Here is a 17,175-nt window from a genome sequence, read left to right on the forward strand (position 1 = left end):
GATACCAGCCGCTCTATGACTGTGAACCCCGGACTGTGTCCGGTCTGGGAGGCCGAACACAGTGTATGGCACACGGTAAGCTCCTGATAAGGGCGGTCATCATCATTACCGTCCCTCGAGCCCCGTCGTTAACGGCGGCCCTTCCCGCCACCGGAGCACCGTCCCGGTACCGTGCCGAGCACCGTGGCAGGCGCTTGTGGGTCAGGCCCGGGCCTGAGTGCGTCGGGTCAGTCGCCAGACGATGCCCAGAGCCGCCGGTCCCGATTTCCAGAGCCCACCCCCGGCGCCTCTCTTCCCTGCTCAACACGTTGGGCTCACGCCGGCGGGGCACAGCAACCCACACCTCCCCGTATCCTCTTGGAGATGGATCAGTCAATCGGTGGTATTTATTGAGCGCTTACCGTGGGCACGGCACCGTACCGAGCGCCTGGGGGAGTGACAGACGTGTTCCCCGCTCCCAGCGAGCCGATAGTCTAGAGGGGGAGACAGCTTTGGAACCGATTTTCTGCCTCCTCGGACTCCAGCTCTCTCGGGGCCTCTCAGAGCACCGAGACAGATGATGGCCGTGCTGGCGGAATCCTGCCCACCCTTCCAGGTGGTTCAAGCGCTCAGGACAGCGCTCTACGCACAGTAAGCGCTCGATAAATACGATTGAATGAATGGGACCCCCCCGGGGTTGACACCGAAGGGCCCTGGCGGGATGTAGGCCAAGTCCCCCGGGATTTCAGACACGCCGTCACCTGTTGGCGGAGGCAGGAGAGGGATCGTGACCTCCTCGAGGAGGGCAGGGGTGGCGTCTGCCAACTCCCTCGGGCGCGCCGGTATTCTCCCCGCACACCGTAGGCACTCGGCAAGTTCCCGTGGCGGATAGAGGGGGGGGCAGTCTGTCGCCCGCTTGCTGCGCTAGCTTTAAACCCGTCGGTTCCCCTGAATTTGGGTGGAAGTTTTGCTTTTCACAAGCGCAGTCTTATCGGCGATCGCATGTCGTCCTCACGGCCTCCCCGACGGGCAGGACGAGGAAGGCCGGGTTGCCCCGTTTTACGGATGAGGGAGCAAAGGCCCAGAGAGGTTGAGCGACTTGCCGAGGCCACCCGGCAGGCCCGTGCGGAAGGGGGGCCATCTGGACTAGAACCCAGGGCTCCTTTCTCCGGGTATTTATTTAGCAGTCAGTGGTATTTATTGAGCGCTTACTGTGTGCAGAGTGTTGTACTGAGAGCTGGGGAGAGTACAGTGTAACAATAAAATGGACCCATTCCCCGCTCACGGTATAGAGGACTTCCCACGGTTCGAGTTTGCTCTCCCTCAGTCGGTTTCCTGGCCACTCTGTTGCCCGTTGGAATGGGGAGGAAAGCGAGGAGGCTTTGCCACCCTTCTCTTTGCGGGAGCAACTTCGGTCCAAATAGAAGCCTGAGACATCGTTGGCCGAAGTGAGAGATCTTCATTGAATCCGGGGAGCCACAGGAGAGGTCGTTACCCCTGAACTGGCTTATCCCTCGCTGCCCCGGGCCGGGCGGGGCGACCTCCCTGACTTCTTTAGGTTCTCTCTCGCCCGTGTTCTCTTTCTCTCTGTCTCTGGATCTCTCTCTCTCCCCCCCTCCCTGTGCCACTTACTGGCTGGAGGCAGCCCATTGCCTAGACGCCCACTTACTGGCTGGAGGCAGCCCATTGCCTAGACGCCTGGTTTCCGGGGGCCCGGGTTCAGGTGCAGCCCAGGCTCGGGGCCGTCGGTCCCCGGGATTGAGGCCGTGCGGGACCACCTTCCCTCCCCCGGTACGGTCGATCCGGCTGGCGCCGGGCTGCGGGGAAGGCCGGAAGTGGATGTCCCTCCAGGGCGGGGGGCTCCTCCTGCCGCTGAAGTTCCCGCCTGGGATGAAATGGGAAAGGGTAGCGGGGGCATCTGGGGAAAGCCGGTGGGGACCATCTGCAGCGACCAGAGCCCACCCTCCACGGCTCCTCAGTTGCCCAAACAGATGCTCTTCGTCTGCGTGCTTTTAAGTGACCACGTCTCGATTCCTCCACCCCTCTGGAGAACGTTGGCATCGCCAGCTAATTAGGGACTCTCCGACCTAAGTCAGAAGTCCCGAGTGACTCAGGACCGAATCGTGCTTTGAAATGGGTTGGGGGGGCGCCGGGGGCGCGTCGCCAAAGACTGTGGGTCGTCGTATCTCCTCCGGGACGGCGACTCTTAGTTGGAACGCCGGCCCGGGATTCCTCGTCGGGCGGTATGAGAAGCAGAATGGCTTGGTGGAGAGAGCCCGAGCCCGGGAGGCAGGAACCCGGGTTCTCACTCCGGCTCTGCCACCTTCCCGCTGCGAGACCGTGCCGGAGTGGCTTCACTGCTCTGGGCCTCGGTTTCCTTTTCTGTAAAAATGGGGCTCAGATAACTCTTCTCCCTGCCCCTTAGACAGTGAACCCCACGTGAGGCACGGATTGGGCCCGACGTAATTAGCCGGTATGTCCCAGGCACTCAACCCAGAGTTCGGCACATAGTAAAACGTTCGACAAATTGCGCGACTGTTGTCTTTGTTATTAGTTCCGTGCCGACTTTCTTCCCGCCCCCTCTTCTTGATGTTCCCAAGGATGGACTGCCTGCTTTTGGCAGGCTGGCGGGTGGGGGTTCAGGGCACCTGGGGCTCCAGTGGGGGATGGGGGCGGGGGGCCGAAAGACACCCCCCCCCCCCCCCGTTTGCTGACCCACTGACCCGAGGGCGCCCTGCCGACACATCTGTGGGGTTCACGCTGCCTGGGTCGCTGGAAAATTAAACGGAGCCCCCGAACACCTGGGCCGTCTGGAAGCGCCCAGGAAGAGGACGTTTTCCCCCTCCCACAACGAGTAGCTGTGACGGCCGCTTGTTTTTCTCTCTCTTCAGATGTCTGGTCAGCGGGCTGTGTATTGGCGGAGCTGTTGCTAGGACAACCGATCTTTCCAGGGGACAGCGGTGTGGATCAGTTGGTGGAAATAATCAAGGTATGTGCCTCCCCCTCCCCTGCCACTTATCCGGGGGTGGGGAGGAAACGAATCCTCCTGTCAGGATCGTCGATTGGTTCCGAATGGATTCCGAGGGGCACCGGCCTGCCCGCCGACTCCGCCAGCCCAGGTGCCGGCCTCTACGGGAAAGCTGCTGATCTCGGATCAGATCAGGCCGGTTCACGCCTTAGACGACTCATCCCAACCGGCGTGGCCAATTTTGTTCCCATAACCGGCTCGCCTCCCTCCCCGACCCCCGGTTTAGGCAGACCGGTCTCCGGGTGGGTGGCCCGATTGCCCGGGTGGTGTCATTCTCCGGCCTTGGGTGAGTCGCGAGCTCTGCTCCTGACAGAAGTCTTTGATCACGCTCCCCAGACCCTCTGGAAGCGCCGCGTGGCCAGCGGGCCGCCCCTCGGCTTCCCGTGGGGGACGTTCCGAGGTGAGGGTCTTCCGGAGACGACGGGGGAAAGAGCGAGGGGGTTTCCGTCTCCGGTTGGCAAGGGCTCCCTGGCCGGCTGCCCACCTGTACGTTTGGTCTTTCCAACCTGTGCCCTTTCTTGCCGGGAAGCTCGAGGAACGAACCAAGAACTTGAAATCGATATTTTCGGCCCCCTCGTTGAAACCGAACCGGTGAGCAACCGTTCGGGGAGAACCCCCCTCCCCAACTAAGGACCGGCGGGGAGGGTAATAGCGAGTGTAGGCACCGCCGGCCGGAGCTGAGCAGCAGAGTCGGCACCGAGAGGATTCTCGGAGAGCAGCCAGCCTCTTGGCCGGCCCCCCGCCCACCCCCACCCTGCCCGATTCTGACGTGGACACAGACTGAAATGCCGCCCGTCGGGCTGCCTCCTCTTTGGGCCCTCCCGGGCCGAGAACCGAGTTCCAGGATTCGGTTTCTACTCACAGCACGCCCAGCCTCACGCCCGATAGCCCGAGGGCAACCCCCCTTCTTTTAAAAACGGCCACTTCCGTACACCCACCGAAGATGGCTCTTTCCTGGGGTGAAGAGGTACAACCAAGGGGAAGAGACGGACCCGGAGAGGGCGGATGCTCTACCCAGGGCCTCCTGCCACGTGACGTGGGCATCGGCGGAGGATTTCTGGAGCGCCTGTTTGGTGCGGGGCTCTGTACTGAGCGCCTGGGAATTACGCAGCTGAGGAATGACCCCTTTCCCGCCCACAAGAAACTTCCTCTGGAAGGGGGAGGTGTGCAGTGCCTGGGACCTTGGAGGTTGAAATTCAAGCGCTCTGTACCTCCCCCGTGCATCAGGCGGAAAGAAATGCCCCGTCCGCCGTACGGAAGAATAGGGACCTGGGCTCCTTGAGTCGAGGGCTGGCACCTGAGGAGCTGAGACAAGGTGGCAAGGAGAGAGCCCACCTCTCACGACGGCCCCCCTGCTCTACCCCCGGCTTCGCAATCTCCGATTGCTGGACAGAACCGGGCCTTGTCGCCCACCCCATTCGCTGGTCTGCCATCCGAGTCATTGTCTCTCCCAGCTCTGGAGCGGAGGAGTTGATTTCATCACCGTGAAACCAGCGGCCCCTGTTTGCCCTCCAGGAAACCCCCGTTTATGGTGTAATCGGCGCTCCTCCCCGCCCCCGCCCCTTGCCCTTCCCCACCACGGGTGGGGGCCGACGGTCCGGTCAGACAGCTCGAGCACCGTCGTCCTCCCTCCCGGCCCCCGGACACAGGTTCCTCCCCCTTTCCCCGCCTGTGCTCGGGCCCTCCCGCCTGAGGAAGGAAGCCCGTCTTTTTTATCCAGTGGGTGAGCGAACTCGAGCAGCCTGGCTCCCCAGGGCGGGCGGGCACGGATGAGGGGTCGGATCAGCCGAGCGTCCGGTCCGCTGTCCGCTCAGGCGCTCACCCTCGGCTTCCCCTGCAGGGCTAGCGGATCGTCGGCGGTTATCCCCGCTCACGACGACTCCGGGCCCTCCCCCTCCCCGCCGCCACCCTTCCTCCTGCCTTGATCTCCGGGGCTGCAGTGGACGTCCACCCTGCCGGGCGGCCCCTAAAACACCCACCCCTTCTCCCATCCGATATCCGAGGCCCCGGTCAGTCATCGTTCCCCGGTGCTGCTCCGGGGCGCAGTTGCTGAGCTAATGGCGACGACATCTCCCCCGAGTCGCTCGCGGATGGAGGAGCGGAGCCACCGAGAGGCTCGGCTGTCTACGTCCACTCGCCCAGCCCATAGAGGAGTTGGGGGCGGCGGGGAGGCAGACCACGAGCCTCTCCTGCCAGGCTGCTGCCCTTTTAGGTGTTTCCGGGCCCCCCGGGCTGCCAGGCTCTAGTCAGGTGCCCCCGGGTCACTGGGGGTCGGGGGCGGAGTCATGTCAAATACAGAGCCCCTCGGCGCCCCGTGCTGCTGAGACCGAAGACAAAGCCCCCCCCCCCCGGGGAGGGTCTCCGCGGCCCCCCTTCGAGACGTCTGCCTTTCCGGGAGGACGAGGCTGATGTGCGGTTTACTCCGGCCCAGAAAAGTCTCACTGAGTCTACCGAGAGGGTCGGGGAGGGGTGCCGCCGAAGGGAGCGCTGGAAGACTTTCCTGGGAGGGAAGAGGGGGCGGTCACCGGGTGGGCTCGGAAGGATTGTCGTCCCGGCATTTTCGAGAGCCACCCGATGAGAGGGGCGGCCTTCCCCGGCGAGCTCCCCTGCCTCCTCCATTCTGGAGCGTCCCCTGGATGAAGGGGGAGAGGAGCGCAGCCCCTTCAGCCGCGAGGCCTAAGGAACTCTCGGCTCGTTTCTCTCGGTGCCGCTCTTGGGCCGGAGCTTCGGAATGTAGACGCGAAAAACTCCTCCCTGCCCTCCCCTACCTCTCCCGGCCCCTAGTAAGTCTCGGAGGAAGCAGCCGGCCGGAAATTCAGTTCCTTCTGGCCTCCGGAGCCCGGGATGGCGGCCGCTCGGGGTCGGGGGAAAGGGCGGAGATGAAACAGTGCCCGCGGTTCATCCCCGAGTGTGGGTGTCTGGACTTTGGTTCACGGGAAGGTCTGGGAGAGATCTTGTCTCTTTTGGAGTCGGTCAGGGGGCCTGTGAACAGGAAGTGAAAAACTTCCAGACCCTCCCCTTAGGGAGCTAGGGGAAAGGCGGAGGAGGGCAGCGTCTAAGATGGAGGCCTTCCCCCAAGACCCCGTCCGTCTTGTCGTTCCCCAACCCCCGCCCGTCCCACTGACGGCCCATCCGTGTCCATGGGTATCCGCGGCGACAGTTGGGCGGGCGTGGATCCAGGGCCAAGCCCGGTTGCCTTTGGAGTACTTCCGGAGCCTCCAGGCCCCTCGGGCTCGGAAGCGTCCAAGGAGGGAACGGCGTAGCCGGAGCGGGCCCTCCCCCCATCCCGCCCTGGCCCCGTTCACGGACGTGGGTCTGCCGCCTCTTGGGCCACGGCCGCGGAGAAAGGTAAAGAGAGGGAGTTCGGCCAGTCCGGAATCTTGCCGGAGAGCTTTCCCGTAGTCCCCTCCCTTGGGCGGTTCCCTGGCCGGGCCCTCCCCGGCCCGGCCTGCCCAAGGCACCCGGTTGCCCTCTTCGGAAACTCTCACGGGTCCCCGGATGGGGCACGGTCCGGTCGAAAGGGGGTCGAGCTGGGAGATTCTGGTTCCAATCCGGGCCTTGCTAGGCGGGCCCGCTCTTAACCTCCCTCTAGGCCGTGTTGGCGAGGTGACGGGCTCCTCTCCCCTCCTCCCCTACAACCTCGGAGAGAGCCACCGAGGCAAGCCCAGGCCCCAGAGATGTCTTTCGGACTCTCCCAAGTGCCCGTTACCGTGCTCGCTACCCGGGGTGCCCGCAGGCAACGCTGCTCCTCGTGGGACGGCACTTTTCTTGTCGGTCTTTCTCTTCTGGTTGGTCTGCCGGTCGGGTCACCGGTTTCTGTGTTTCCGATTCAGGTCCTGGGCACGCCAACAAGGGAACAAATTAGAGAGATGAATCCAAACTACACTGAATTCAAATTCCCTCAGATCAAGGCCCATCCGTGGACTAAGGTGAGGCTAACGCGTCGGCGGGGGCGGTTCGCATCGGGGGGCGGGCGGGAAGGCCTCTCGGCGGCAGCGGCCCACGCCCGAAAGGGACACCGCTTCCGGAGCCGGGGTGGCCGGAGAGCCCCCGGCCGGGCCCGAGGGGACCGGCCACCCCGGCTTTAAGGACCCGGAACGTTCACGCTTCCGGCGTCGGCGGCACGGGCGCGTCTCCCTGGTCTCGTCCCGGGGTGCGTGGGCCGGGGTCGGCGTGTGGAAAGTCACGAGAGTAGGGATCCGGGGAGAGTGTGGGCTGAGGGCCCTCCCCTCCCAGCCCTCTGGTCCTGAACGAGACCCCGCGACTGTGGCCGTGTGTCCGGGTCGGATCTGGTTGAACGTCCGGAGCCCGGCGGCCCACCGGGGCTGTGACCCTCTGGCTCTGCGAGGGGGTTGCTCAGCTCTCCCCGCCAAGAGAGACCAAAGGTATTCTTCCTCTAGGGACCCCGGTCTCGCCGGATGGCTTTGGATTGCCCCAGCTGGGCTTAGGTTTCCCTCCTCTGTGTTCCTGCTCTCCTTGGGGGCCTCGGGCGGGGGAAGACTTACAGTGACACCCCCTTGCCCCCACCCCGGAATCCCCCGATCCAGAACGCTTTACGTAGCTCCGGGATCGGCCGATCGGGAAGCGGCGACTCGGACGTGAGGCTTCCGGGGAACGTAGAGAGAGGGGAGGCCACGTGGGCACGTGCAAGGTCGGGGCTCTCTCCCTCTAGGGCCCAGAGCCGCTTTAGTCGAGTTGGGGGAATTTCGTCTCATTTTAGCTCGATTTCCGTTAACTTGCTTTATGTGGGCAGAAGAAGAGACCCATCTCGCGGTGATCCTCGGTGTCACCAGAGGGGTCAAACCGGTGTCCCTCCGTTGACCGGAGACCCGAAGCCGGCTCTGTCTTTCTCGAATCCCGAGCCGGGTCCCGTTGGAGACGATCCGTCTTCTCTCGTTGCCCCAGTTCTCCGGGGGCCAGGTGGAGTGAGGCGGGCCGGCCTGGGGGAGGTGCTCCGGACGGGCTCGACCTAGCCCGGCCTCGTCCTTGAGCGCAGGGTCCGCTGACCCGAGGCCCGCTCGGGTCCGGCCGGACTCCGGGCGCCTTTCAACGGTTCTGCGGTGGAGCCGCGGGTTGCTGGCAGCGGGGCCGTCCGGTGCAGGGCAGGGGAGTGGGTGCCGAGCATCCGGCCAGGCCAGAGCTTGGGGCAGGTCAGGGGGAGGTTTGGGTGAGGCCCCGGGAGTCTGGATGGGAGTTTGCGGGGCCGGGGGCTCTCCTCCAGCACGGTTTCCGGGGAGTCCCCCATGGACACCCCCCGACTCCCCATCCCAGGTCTCTGCTCTTCGGCAGTGGGCAGAGTGCCCGGGAGGCGGGCGGGCGATGGCCGTGTTCTAGCCAGAGCCGCAGTGAGAACCGGCCATCGGGCAGTAGTCCCGGAAAGTGACGTCATTTGAGCCTCGAGGCAGAGGAGGATTATCTGTCTGGTGCTCGGGGCCTCCTTGAACTGGGTGGTCAGTGGGAGTCGAGCCGCTTGGGGACGCCCGGGCTGCGCCGGCTTCCGTGTGGCCGCTGCCCCTCTGGGGTCTGTCTGAGGCCGGCGGGAGCCGCAGCCGCGGCAAGCCTGCCCCGGTCAGCTTGGGGGCCACAGGACCATCAGCGTCTCCCCCGCTGGAGAAGCCCCGGGAATACCCAGGCAGGCCAGGGCGGGGCCGGCCGGTCGGCCGGCGGAAATCAGATCGGACCGCTCCCTCCCGCCGGCCGAAGGGCCGGAACTTGGGGCTTGACGTCGTTTCGTTCCCCCGCGATGGGCGCCTGGGAATTTCCGGAGCTGGGTGGCGTGGTGGCCGCGGGGCCGCCGGTGTCCCTCCCATCCCTCAGTGGCGACCCCGACGATGCCCCCTGGCCAGGATCCTCCCCCCAGTCCAGCTGTCCGGCCAGGGCCAGATTTGGGGTGGTCTCTCCACTATCTTCTATTAGTGTAGCCGGAAGACCGGCAGGGAGGAGGTAACTTCGAAGTCCAGGTGTCCGTCTTCCTCCCCATCGGCCGCACCCCCTCTTTGGTCGGTGTCTGGGGGACCGGTAGCCCGCGGCTCCTCGGGGTCCCCCCCCGCCAGCCGCTCGCATGTCTGGGACCGGTGGGTCTGGCGCTCCCGAATTGGCATGTGCTCGAGCATGTGTGCACGCTGGTGAGAGCCGCCCTCATCTCCTCCTTCCCAGCACACGTCAGGAGGCCCGGCCCAAGTTTTTTTTATTACCAGCCTCATTCGTACTGCGTTCCTTCGTACTGGTGAAATTCACCTCTGGGGGAGGTTGAAAAGGCCCGAGGCGGGACGTCTGCGGTCCCGACCGTATTGTCTTGAGGGGTCCCCTCGCCCCACCAAAAAAGTGTCCTCTTATTTTGAAAGTTCATTCATTCTAGTCGTATTTATTGAGCGCCTACTAGGTGCAGAGCACAGTACTAAGCGCTTGGGATGTACGATTCGGCAGCAGATAAAGTTGTTAGAATGGAACACGGCTGCAGTCCCCGCCGGAGTCTGCATCGACCGGCTGGTTTCCGTCTGGTTCTCTGCGGACGGGACCAAAGTCCGCCAGCCCGTGGGGCTCCGGGCAGGGAAGGAACCGGGGGAGGGGATGGGGCGGCGACCGGAGCCTTCCCTACCCAGACCGGTGGAGCGTCCGCTTCCGATTGTCTCCGTGCCCCGCTCCTGCGTCCCGGGGCCGGGCCGCCCGTCGTGCGGGAAACGGGGGACGGGAAGCCGTGGCCCAGCGGCCCTGACCCCGCTGCAGCCCGGGCTTCGAACTGAGCCCGGGTGAGGGCCTCCGCCACCCGGAGGGAGACCCTTCATCCTGACGAGGACGGCATTAAGCGCTTACTTTGTGCCAAGCCCCGGGGTCGAGACGAGAGAACCGGATGGGGGACAGTCTTTGGCCCCGTGGGGCTCCTAGAAGGGAAGGGCGAGAGTGGGGATCCTCTCCCCACTGGACAGAGGAGGAAATGGAGGCCCCCAGGGGTTGAGGTCACACGGCAGGCTGGGGGCGAAGCCGGGACTAAAGCCCCGGTTGACCGTCTCAGTCTGCCAAGCTGGCCGGGACCACATCGGCTCTCAAATCCGAGATGTTTGTTCACAGGACTTCCGGCATTTTGATCCAGCCCTCTTAAGTCAGGATTCGGAGGGCACGTTAAAAAATGTTCTTTAAAGAAGAGTTGGCCAAAACCAGAAATATCCCATATTACTCACGGGCATGATGTGTACAACCATCAGCTTGGCAAGCCAAATTTTACCCAAGACTAGCTTCCTTTCCTGAGAGAGAGAAAGTGGTGAAAGGAATGTCTGTCTCTTTCTCCCTGTCTCTTTTTTCCTATCTCTGTCTCTCCCACCTCTGCCTTTCTCCCTCTGTCTCTTATTCTCCCTGTCTTTCATTCTCTATCTCTGCCTCTCATTCCCTCTCTTTCTTCTCTCACTGAAATTTGGGACCCGCCTCTGGCTAGTGGCCGAGAGACCCCCCTCCCCCCCTCCTGACGGCGGGCCGCAGGAAGGAGTAGTTGAGACGCAGGGGTCTTGGTTCCTGAGCCCGCCCCGGATGCGATGCCCGGTACGGAGAGCTTGGCGGGTGCAGCTTCAGGAAGTAGCCCGGAAGAGCCCTGTCCTCAAGGAGCTTCCGCTCTAGTAATGGCATTTGATAAGCGCTTACTGTGTTCCAGGCACCGTGCGAAGCGCTGGGCTACACGGTCGGGTCCCACTTGGGGCTCACGGTTGAAGTAGGAGGGAGAACGCGTATTGACTCCCCGTTTTCTAGGTGAGGGAACTGAGGCGTAGCGAGGTAAAGTGACTCGCCCGAGGTCATCCAGCAAACACCTAGCGGAGCCGGGAGTAAAAGCCAGATCCTCTCACTCCCAGGCCCGTGCCCTTTCCGCTACGCCACGCTGCCTCTCTAAGGGGGCTCCCCTCTCTCTTCCCCAGGCCTGCTCAACAGGAATATTTCTGTCGGTGCTGCGGCCGGTAGCAGGCCGCTGGTCACGGGGTACAGGGTCTTCCCTCAAAGCGGGAAGGGGGTCAGGCGTGGGGGAGGGGAGGGTCACGGTTCAACCCAAAGGGGACCCCGGGGAAGGGAGGCCGGGGGGCAACCTGGCGCTTTACTTTTGTAAAACCTTGCGCGCGCTTCCTCCGTTGGGCTCGTTCGGCTTCCGGAAGAGAATGGTTCAGCGGGCTCGTTGTAGTCAGGGGAGGTCAGCCCTTCCGCCCGGTGGCCAGCAGCCCGGGAAGAGAAGTCCTGGAGGCCCAGTCGGTGCTTCAGCCCACCCTGACTCCATCCCAGGGGTCCCCCGGCCTCCAGCCTCCCCCCGGAAACCGCTCGCCGCCTCCGGCGTGGGCGGCGGGGACCCCCGGGGGGCGTCTGGGCCCGTTTCCCTCGGGCCGCTAGAGAGCGGCGGCGGCCCGAGCGATCGCCCAGAGCGGCCCAGCTGCCCACGGGCCCGGGGCGGTCCTTTCGACCGTCCGGGGGCTTGGGGTCCCGTGGTCGGTCGGGGCTCCCCGGGCATCGAGCCCACCCCCGGGGGGACCCCGTCCGGCTCCCTCCGGACGGTCCCCGCACAGGTGAGGTGGGCCCGGATCCCGCTCCAAGTTCATGTCAGTGTTCTGCTTGGTTTGGATTTTCTTTTCTTTTCTTTTCCTTTCTCGTTCTGCCCTTTGATTTATCGATTTGACCCATTAGTTGATTTAGTTCTGCTTTTCTTCCCGTCTTTTTTTTTTTTTTTTTTTTCCATTTCTTTCCTTTCCCCCTTTTTCTTTTCATCTTTTTCGGAAGGGGATTTTTGTGGCCTCGCTGCCCTCTCGGCCCCGGGCCCGTTGAATCCGCACTCCGCACCCTGGGGACGAGGCGCCCCACCCCCGCCCGCCAGAACCGTTCTCGAGCCCTCCATCCTCCTGCTTGGGTTTCGGGTCGGGCCCCGCCCCGCTGCGTTTCCCGCCAGGGCAAGAGAGACCGCTCACTCCCACCGAATGCTGATTTTTGTCCACTTTTTTTTCCACCCCCGGCCCCGGAAAAAGACGTAATTCTCCCACCAGAAAGGACGGTAAAGGAAACGGGCTTCGGTCCCGTCGGGCCGGGCCGGACCGGCGAGCTCCCGGCTCGTGTCCGGACCGCCTGTGCGCGGCCGGGCCCCCACCTCGCCTCACTTGGCTGCCGCCCGTGGGTCCCCCTCCGCCGGCCCCCCGCGACCGTGGCCGGTCCCCTCTTCCTTCCCGCCTACCGGGGGTCACTTCCGGTGGGGGAACCGGGCAGAATTCGGCGGCGGTCAAGCCGCGGCGCCCCGGGCGGAAGGATTTTTTAGCGGGCGACTCCAAAACGGAAAGTTCTTAAATTTTTCTTTTTTCTTTTTTCCCCTTCCTCCCCCCTCTCCCCCCCCAAGTCACGTGTGCGAGGGTCCGGGGCCGGGGGGAGGGCGGGAGGAGCCCCAGTTTAGAGACGAGGCGGTCCACCCCCGCGCTCCCGAGGTGACCCGGGTCCGGTTCCTGAAGAGTCCTAAAGCGATGATAACGTCAGCACAAACAGTCCGTTGGCGGGGAAGGTCAATCCAGAACGGAGGCCGACGCGCAGGTGCCGCCGGCCACCCCGAGCTCGCCCTCTCACCGACTGTCCGGCTCGCACACCCCAAAGGAGCGGCGGAAGCCCGTCTTTTTCGTTCCGCTCCGCTCGACCCCGACCGCTCGGGATTGGGTTGTTTTTTTTTTTTTTTGTTACCGTTGTTGATTTGTTTTTTCTTTTTTTCTTTTTCCCACACCGGGGCCCACGTACCCAGCCCAGAACGCACGCAGAGGCTCCCGGGAGCTAAAACAGCAGTCCGGCCCGCCCCCGGCCCCTCTCCCTTCCCCTTTCCCTCCCCGGCCCCGGGCCGGACAGCGGGCCGCTGCAGTTGTCAGGTTGGGGGCTCGATAACCCTTCTCCTTTCAGATTTTCGTTTTCGTTTGACCTTTTTTTGATTTTGTCTCTTTTTTTTTTTAAAACCAACTCACAGGCATCGGAGAGTCGTCCCCTAGACTGGACAGGTTACCGTGCCCCTCCTCTCCCGCACCCCCCTCTCCCACCTCCCCATTGCACAATCAATTTTTTTTTAATTTTTTTTTAAATTTTAATTTTTAATTTTTTTTTTTTTTGTGCATCCACCGTGGTGATTTTCGAAATTGGGGCACTCGCTGCTCTGGAGACTGATGTTTGAAGTTGATGACTGTGTAAACGTTTTCTCTGTCCCTCCCCCCACCCCCGCACCGTGGATCTCTTATAACGTTGGCTATATTTTTCCTTGCTGGACTATTCCCTTTTGGATTGACTTCCCCCTGTTTGGATTATTTCACTGCGTTATCATCTTTAGGACTCGTCGGGAGTGGGACAGTTCACCTCAGGAGTGCGGGTATGTACCTCCGTTTTTTTTTTTCCAACTCTCCTGGCCGCCCGGAGGAACCAGGGGAAGGAGCTTAGGGTCAGGGAGGTCCCGCCCTCGGACCGAGAGGGAAACCCGGCCGCCGGCCGCGGCGTCCCCGGGGGGGGGGGGGGGGGGGGGAGGGGGCGGGACGGGGACGCGTCCCCCCCCCGGACGTTTCCCGCCGGCCCGCGGGGCCCGGACCGTTGTCGCGATGAGACGAGCGACCTCTCTCCCGTGCCACGTTCCCGGCCGGAGGCGGAGGCGGGGCGCCGCTTTGGTTTCCGCGCCGAGGTCGCGGGGACCCTCCGGACGGCGGGGCCGGATCTCGCCAGTTCCGTTGGGCTCCTGGGTGCGCGTACGTGTGCCTCACGCGGGCCCAAGCCGCCCGCAGGGTGTCGGCTCCCAGGGGCCTCCGGGGCTAAAACGTGAACGTCACGACCCGCTCCTCCCGCCACCCGAGAGCGCGGGCCAGGAATCCAAAGTCTGGGGGACGGCGGGTTCGGACCCGACCAGAATGGGCCGCCCCCATCTCCCCTCCCTCACATACACACACACGTACACGGTCCCGTGACGCTCCCAGGCGGGGCCGCCTTCCACCGGGGAGCCCACCGAGGTTGGGGGGGGGGGGGGGGCGGTTCACGATATGGAGGCATCCCGCCCCAAGGGGCCCCGGGAGGAGCCGGTTGGATTTTCCCGGCCTGGACAGATTCTCCCCTCCCCTCTGCGGCCCCCAGGGTTTTGGATTCACTGACCGGAGACGGGGCTAGTGCAGAGCGCCTGCGGACCAACACGGGTGCTCGGAGCCACCGCGGCAACCCCGCGGGCTTCTGGGGGCGGTGGGGGCGGGGGGTGTCTCCTCGGGGCGGTCCGCTCGGCCTCGACTCCCGACCCGCGTCGACGGGGCAGCGGGGGCTCTGCCGGGGGTGGGGGTGAGGGCCGAGGGGCTCAGGGGCACCCCTATTGTTGCCAGAGCATTTTGGAGTAGCCCGCCGGGCCGGCGGACGCCGGCGGCCCAGGTCGAAGCAGCCGCCGTCCCCCCACGCCCCCCCCATCCCATCGCCCCTCGGGCCGCCCGGAATGGCCGTCTCCCCCCGGGAGGCTCGCTCGGGCCCTCCTGGGGGTCGCCGTGGGGGAAGCGGCCCCCCCCCCCCCCCCGAGTCTCCTGAGGGTCCGGGAGCGCGTGGGGTTTCCTCGGTGCGGCGGAACATCACAAGGGACCGTGACGGCCTCCTCAGAAATCGCCGGGGGGCACGGTCCCCTCTCCACCACCGCCCCCCTCGATCTGAACCTCCGAACCGAGGGCGGGCAGTGGGCGGGCCTCGGGGAGGGGGCTCCCGAGCCGGCCGCCGAGGGCCCGCGGCCGCCGGGGCAGTTAGGTGGGAGAGGAAGGTTCGGCCGCCGTGGGGACCCTCGGGACGGTTCTCCTCCCGGGGGCCTTCCGGTCTCGGTGGCCGGGCCCCCGGAGCCGGCCGGCTCCTCCTCCTCCTCTTCCCCTGGCCCCGTCTGTCCCCGGGCTCTCCGGGAGGGCTCGGTTTCAGGCGGCCCCGTCCCCCCGGGGCCGGCGGGAAGCGGGGGCTGGTTGGGGAGGGGTCGGCGGGATCGCCCCGGGGTCCCCCCGGCGACGCCTCCACCGGGCCCGCCCGCGGGCTCGGAGAACCCGCCGCGGGGAACTCCCGTCCGGGCCGCCCTCAGATGGCTTCTCCGCCCGCCCCCCGTCACCCTCCCCACCCCCCACCCCCCCCGTACACCGTCCGTCCCGACGTGCGCGACCCCCGCCGCTTCACCCCGTCGGCCCGGCCCGGCCTCGCTCCCGGGCGGCGGCGCGGCGTCACCCCGGCGTCGGGCGGGCGGGCCGCCGGGAGAGCCGGGCGCCGAGGCGGCCGGCCCCCGTCCGGGAGGCGAAACCCAAGCGTTGCCCTCACCGTCCCCGCCCCGGGCCCTCCCGCCCCGCAGGTGTTCCGACCGCGCACGCCCCCGGAGGCCATCGCGCTGTGCAGCCGGCTGCTGGAATACACGCCCACCGCCCGCCTCACCCCCCTGGAAGCTTGCGCGCATTCGTTCTTCGACGAACTACGGGACCCAAACATCAAACTACCAAACGGGCGAGACACCCCCGCCCTCTTCAACTTCACCACTCAAGGTAATCGCCGCCGCGGGCGGTCGTCCCACCGTCCTGGGGGGACCGTGGGCCCGGGACCCCCCCCCCGCGGGGGTCGGGCGCCGCCGCCCATCTCCCGAAGCGAGACCGGCGGGCGGATCGGGGCCCCCCCGGGCGGAGGCCGGCGGGGCAGACCGACGAATCGGCCGACCCGTCGCTCGCGGGAGCGGTCGACGTGACTCGCGGGAGGAGGCCGGCGGGACCGGGGTACCGGGAGGGACTCGGGGCCGGGGGTCCTCCCGCCCCCCCCCCCCCCCGCCGGTGCTCGGGAAACCCGGCGGGCACCGCGCCACCGGCGGGCCGAGGGAGGGCGGAGGAGCCGGCGCCCCCCCACCCGGGCCCTCGCCGAGGCCGAGCCCGTGGCCGTTCCGAACGGAGCCCCGGGGGGGGGCGGTGGCGGGGGTCCCCGGGGCCGCGGCCTCCCGCCTCACTGCCCTGCGTGTGCCCTCTCCCTTTCAGAACTGTCAAGTAACCCTCCTCTGGCCACCATCCTCATCCCTCCTCACGCTCGGATCCAAGCTGCCGCCTCCACCCCCACCAATGCTACGGCAGCCTCAGGTGACGGGCCGCGCCCGGGGGCGGGTTGGGGGGCGGCGGCGGGCCGGCCCGCCGGGCTCGGGGGAGGCGGAATCGACCCCGGGCGGCCGGGCGGCCCCGGCCCCGGGCCGTGAGCAGTTGAGGGGACCCCCCCCCCCCCCCGCCGCCCGCGGACCCTGGGTCGGTGGCCGCGTCGGTCCGTCCGTCCGGTTGGCTGGTTCTCCCCCGGGGCGGCCTCCGCGTCCACCGGGAGGGTCTCGGGCGGCCCGGCCCCTAGGCCGCCCCGGAGACCGGAGACGAGGCGGACCGGCGGCCACTTGAAATCAAGAGCCGACCCTTTCTCTGCCTCGAATTCCGGGCCCGTCGTAGACCGTCCCCCGCTCCCTCGAGGGCCCGGGGGTGGCCCGGCCACCGGCGATCCCACCGGGCCGGTTCCCCTTTGCGGCCGGCCTGCCCGGTGCCTCCGTCCTCCTCCCGGGACCGCTTTAATAATGTGACGATGGTGATAACCGTGCTGTTCGCGAAGCGCTTTCTGGGTGCCGGGCGCCGTTCTGAGCGCCGGGGCAGATAAAGGATAATCGGGTTGGACACGGTCTCTGGCCCGCCAGGGCCTCACGGTCTTTTAATCCCCATTTTACGGGTGAGGTCAACCAAGTGACTTGTCCGAGGCGGTCTGGTCCGCAAGCTCCCCCGCGGACCGTCGGCTCCCCGTGGGCGGGGGACGTGTCCGCTTGTCGATCCGTTGTACTCTCCCGAGGGTTCGGCGCAGCACCGTAGGCGCCCGATAAATACGACGGAACGAAAGCTCGCTCGCATTAGAGCCCGTGTCCTTCCGACCCCCGGGCCTGTGCTCTTTGCAGTAGGCCGTGCTCCTTTGAGAGCGCCCTTCTGGGCTCTGAGCACATACCCCCATCATCCCACCCCCACCCCGGTGAAACCCCCATCCCCACCCGCCCACCCCGGCGATGCCGCACGGGCTGCTGCGAGCGTCCCGGTGGGCCGAGGGGGAGGAGGAGGAGGATCAAATAAGCCGGGCCGCGAGTCGGGATCGGTCCGGGATGCCGCCTTGGAGAGGTGGCGTTTGGGAGGGGAGCGGGGAGGCCGGGGTAGAGC

At 65.9% G+C, this 17,175-nt stretch overlaps 1 protein-coding gene across 2 annotated transcripts in view; it reads left to right on the forward strand.

Moving 5' to 3' along the window:
- The window catches only part of GSK3B (glycogen synthase kinase 3 beta), a 67,607-nt gene that overhangs the window by 50,016 nt on the left and 416 nt on the right, over nt 1-17,175 (forward strand). The window contains exons 7-11 of one of the 2 annotated variants that reach the window (XM_029081421.2): nt 2,871-2,968; nt 6,841-6,936; nt 13,317-13,355; nt 15,321-15,507; nt 15,985-16,083. In XM_029081421.2, the coding sequence (XP_028937254.1) occupies nt 2,871-2,968; nt 6,841-6,936; nt 13,317-13,355; nt 15,321-15,507; nt 15,985-16,083 (519 nt within the window). The remainder of the gene's footprint in view (nt 1-2,870; nt 2,969-6,840; nt 6,937-13,316; nt 13,356-15,320; nt 15,508-15,984; nt 16,084-17,175) is intronic. The other variant, XM_029081422.2, reaches the window with a different exon arrangement.

Source organism: Ornithorhynchus anatinus, chromosome 16, assembly GCF_004115215.2.
Source record: "Ornithorhynchus anatinus isolate Pmale09 chromosome 16, mOrnAna1.pri.v4, whole genome shotgun sequence".
In the NCBI taxonomy this organism is placed as follows: Eukaryota; Metazoa; Chordata; class Mammalia; order Monotremata; family Ornithorhynchidae; genus Ornithorhynchus; species Ornithorhynchus anatinus.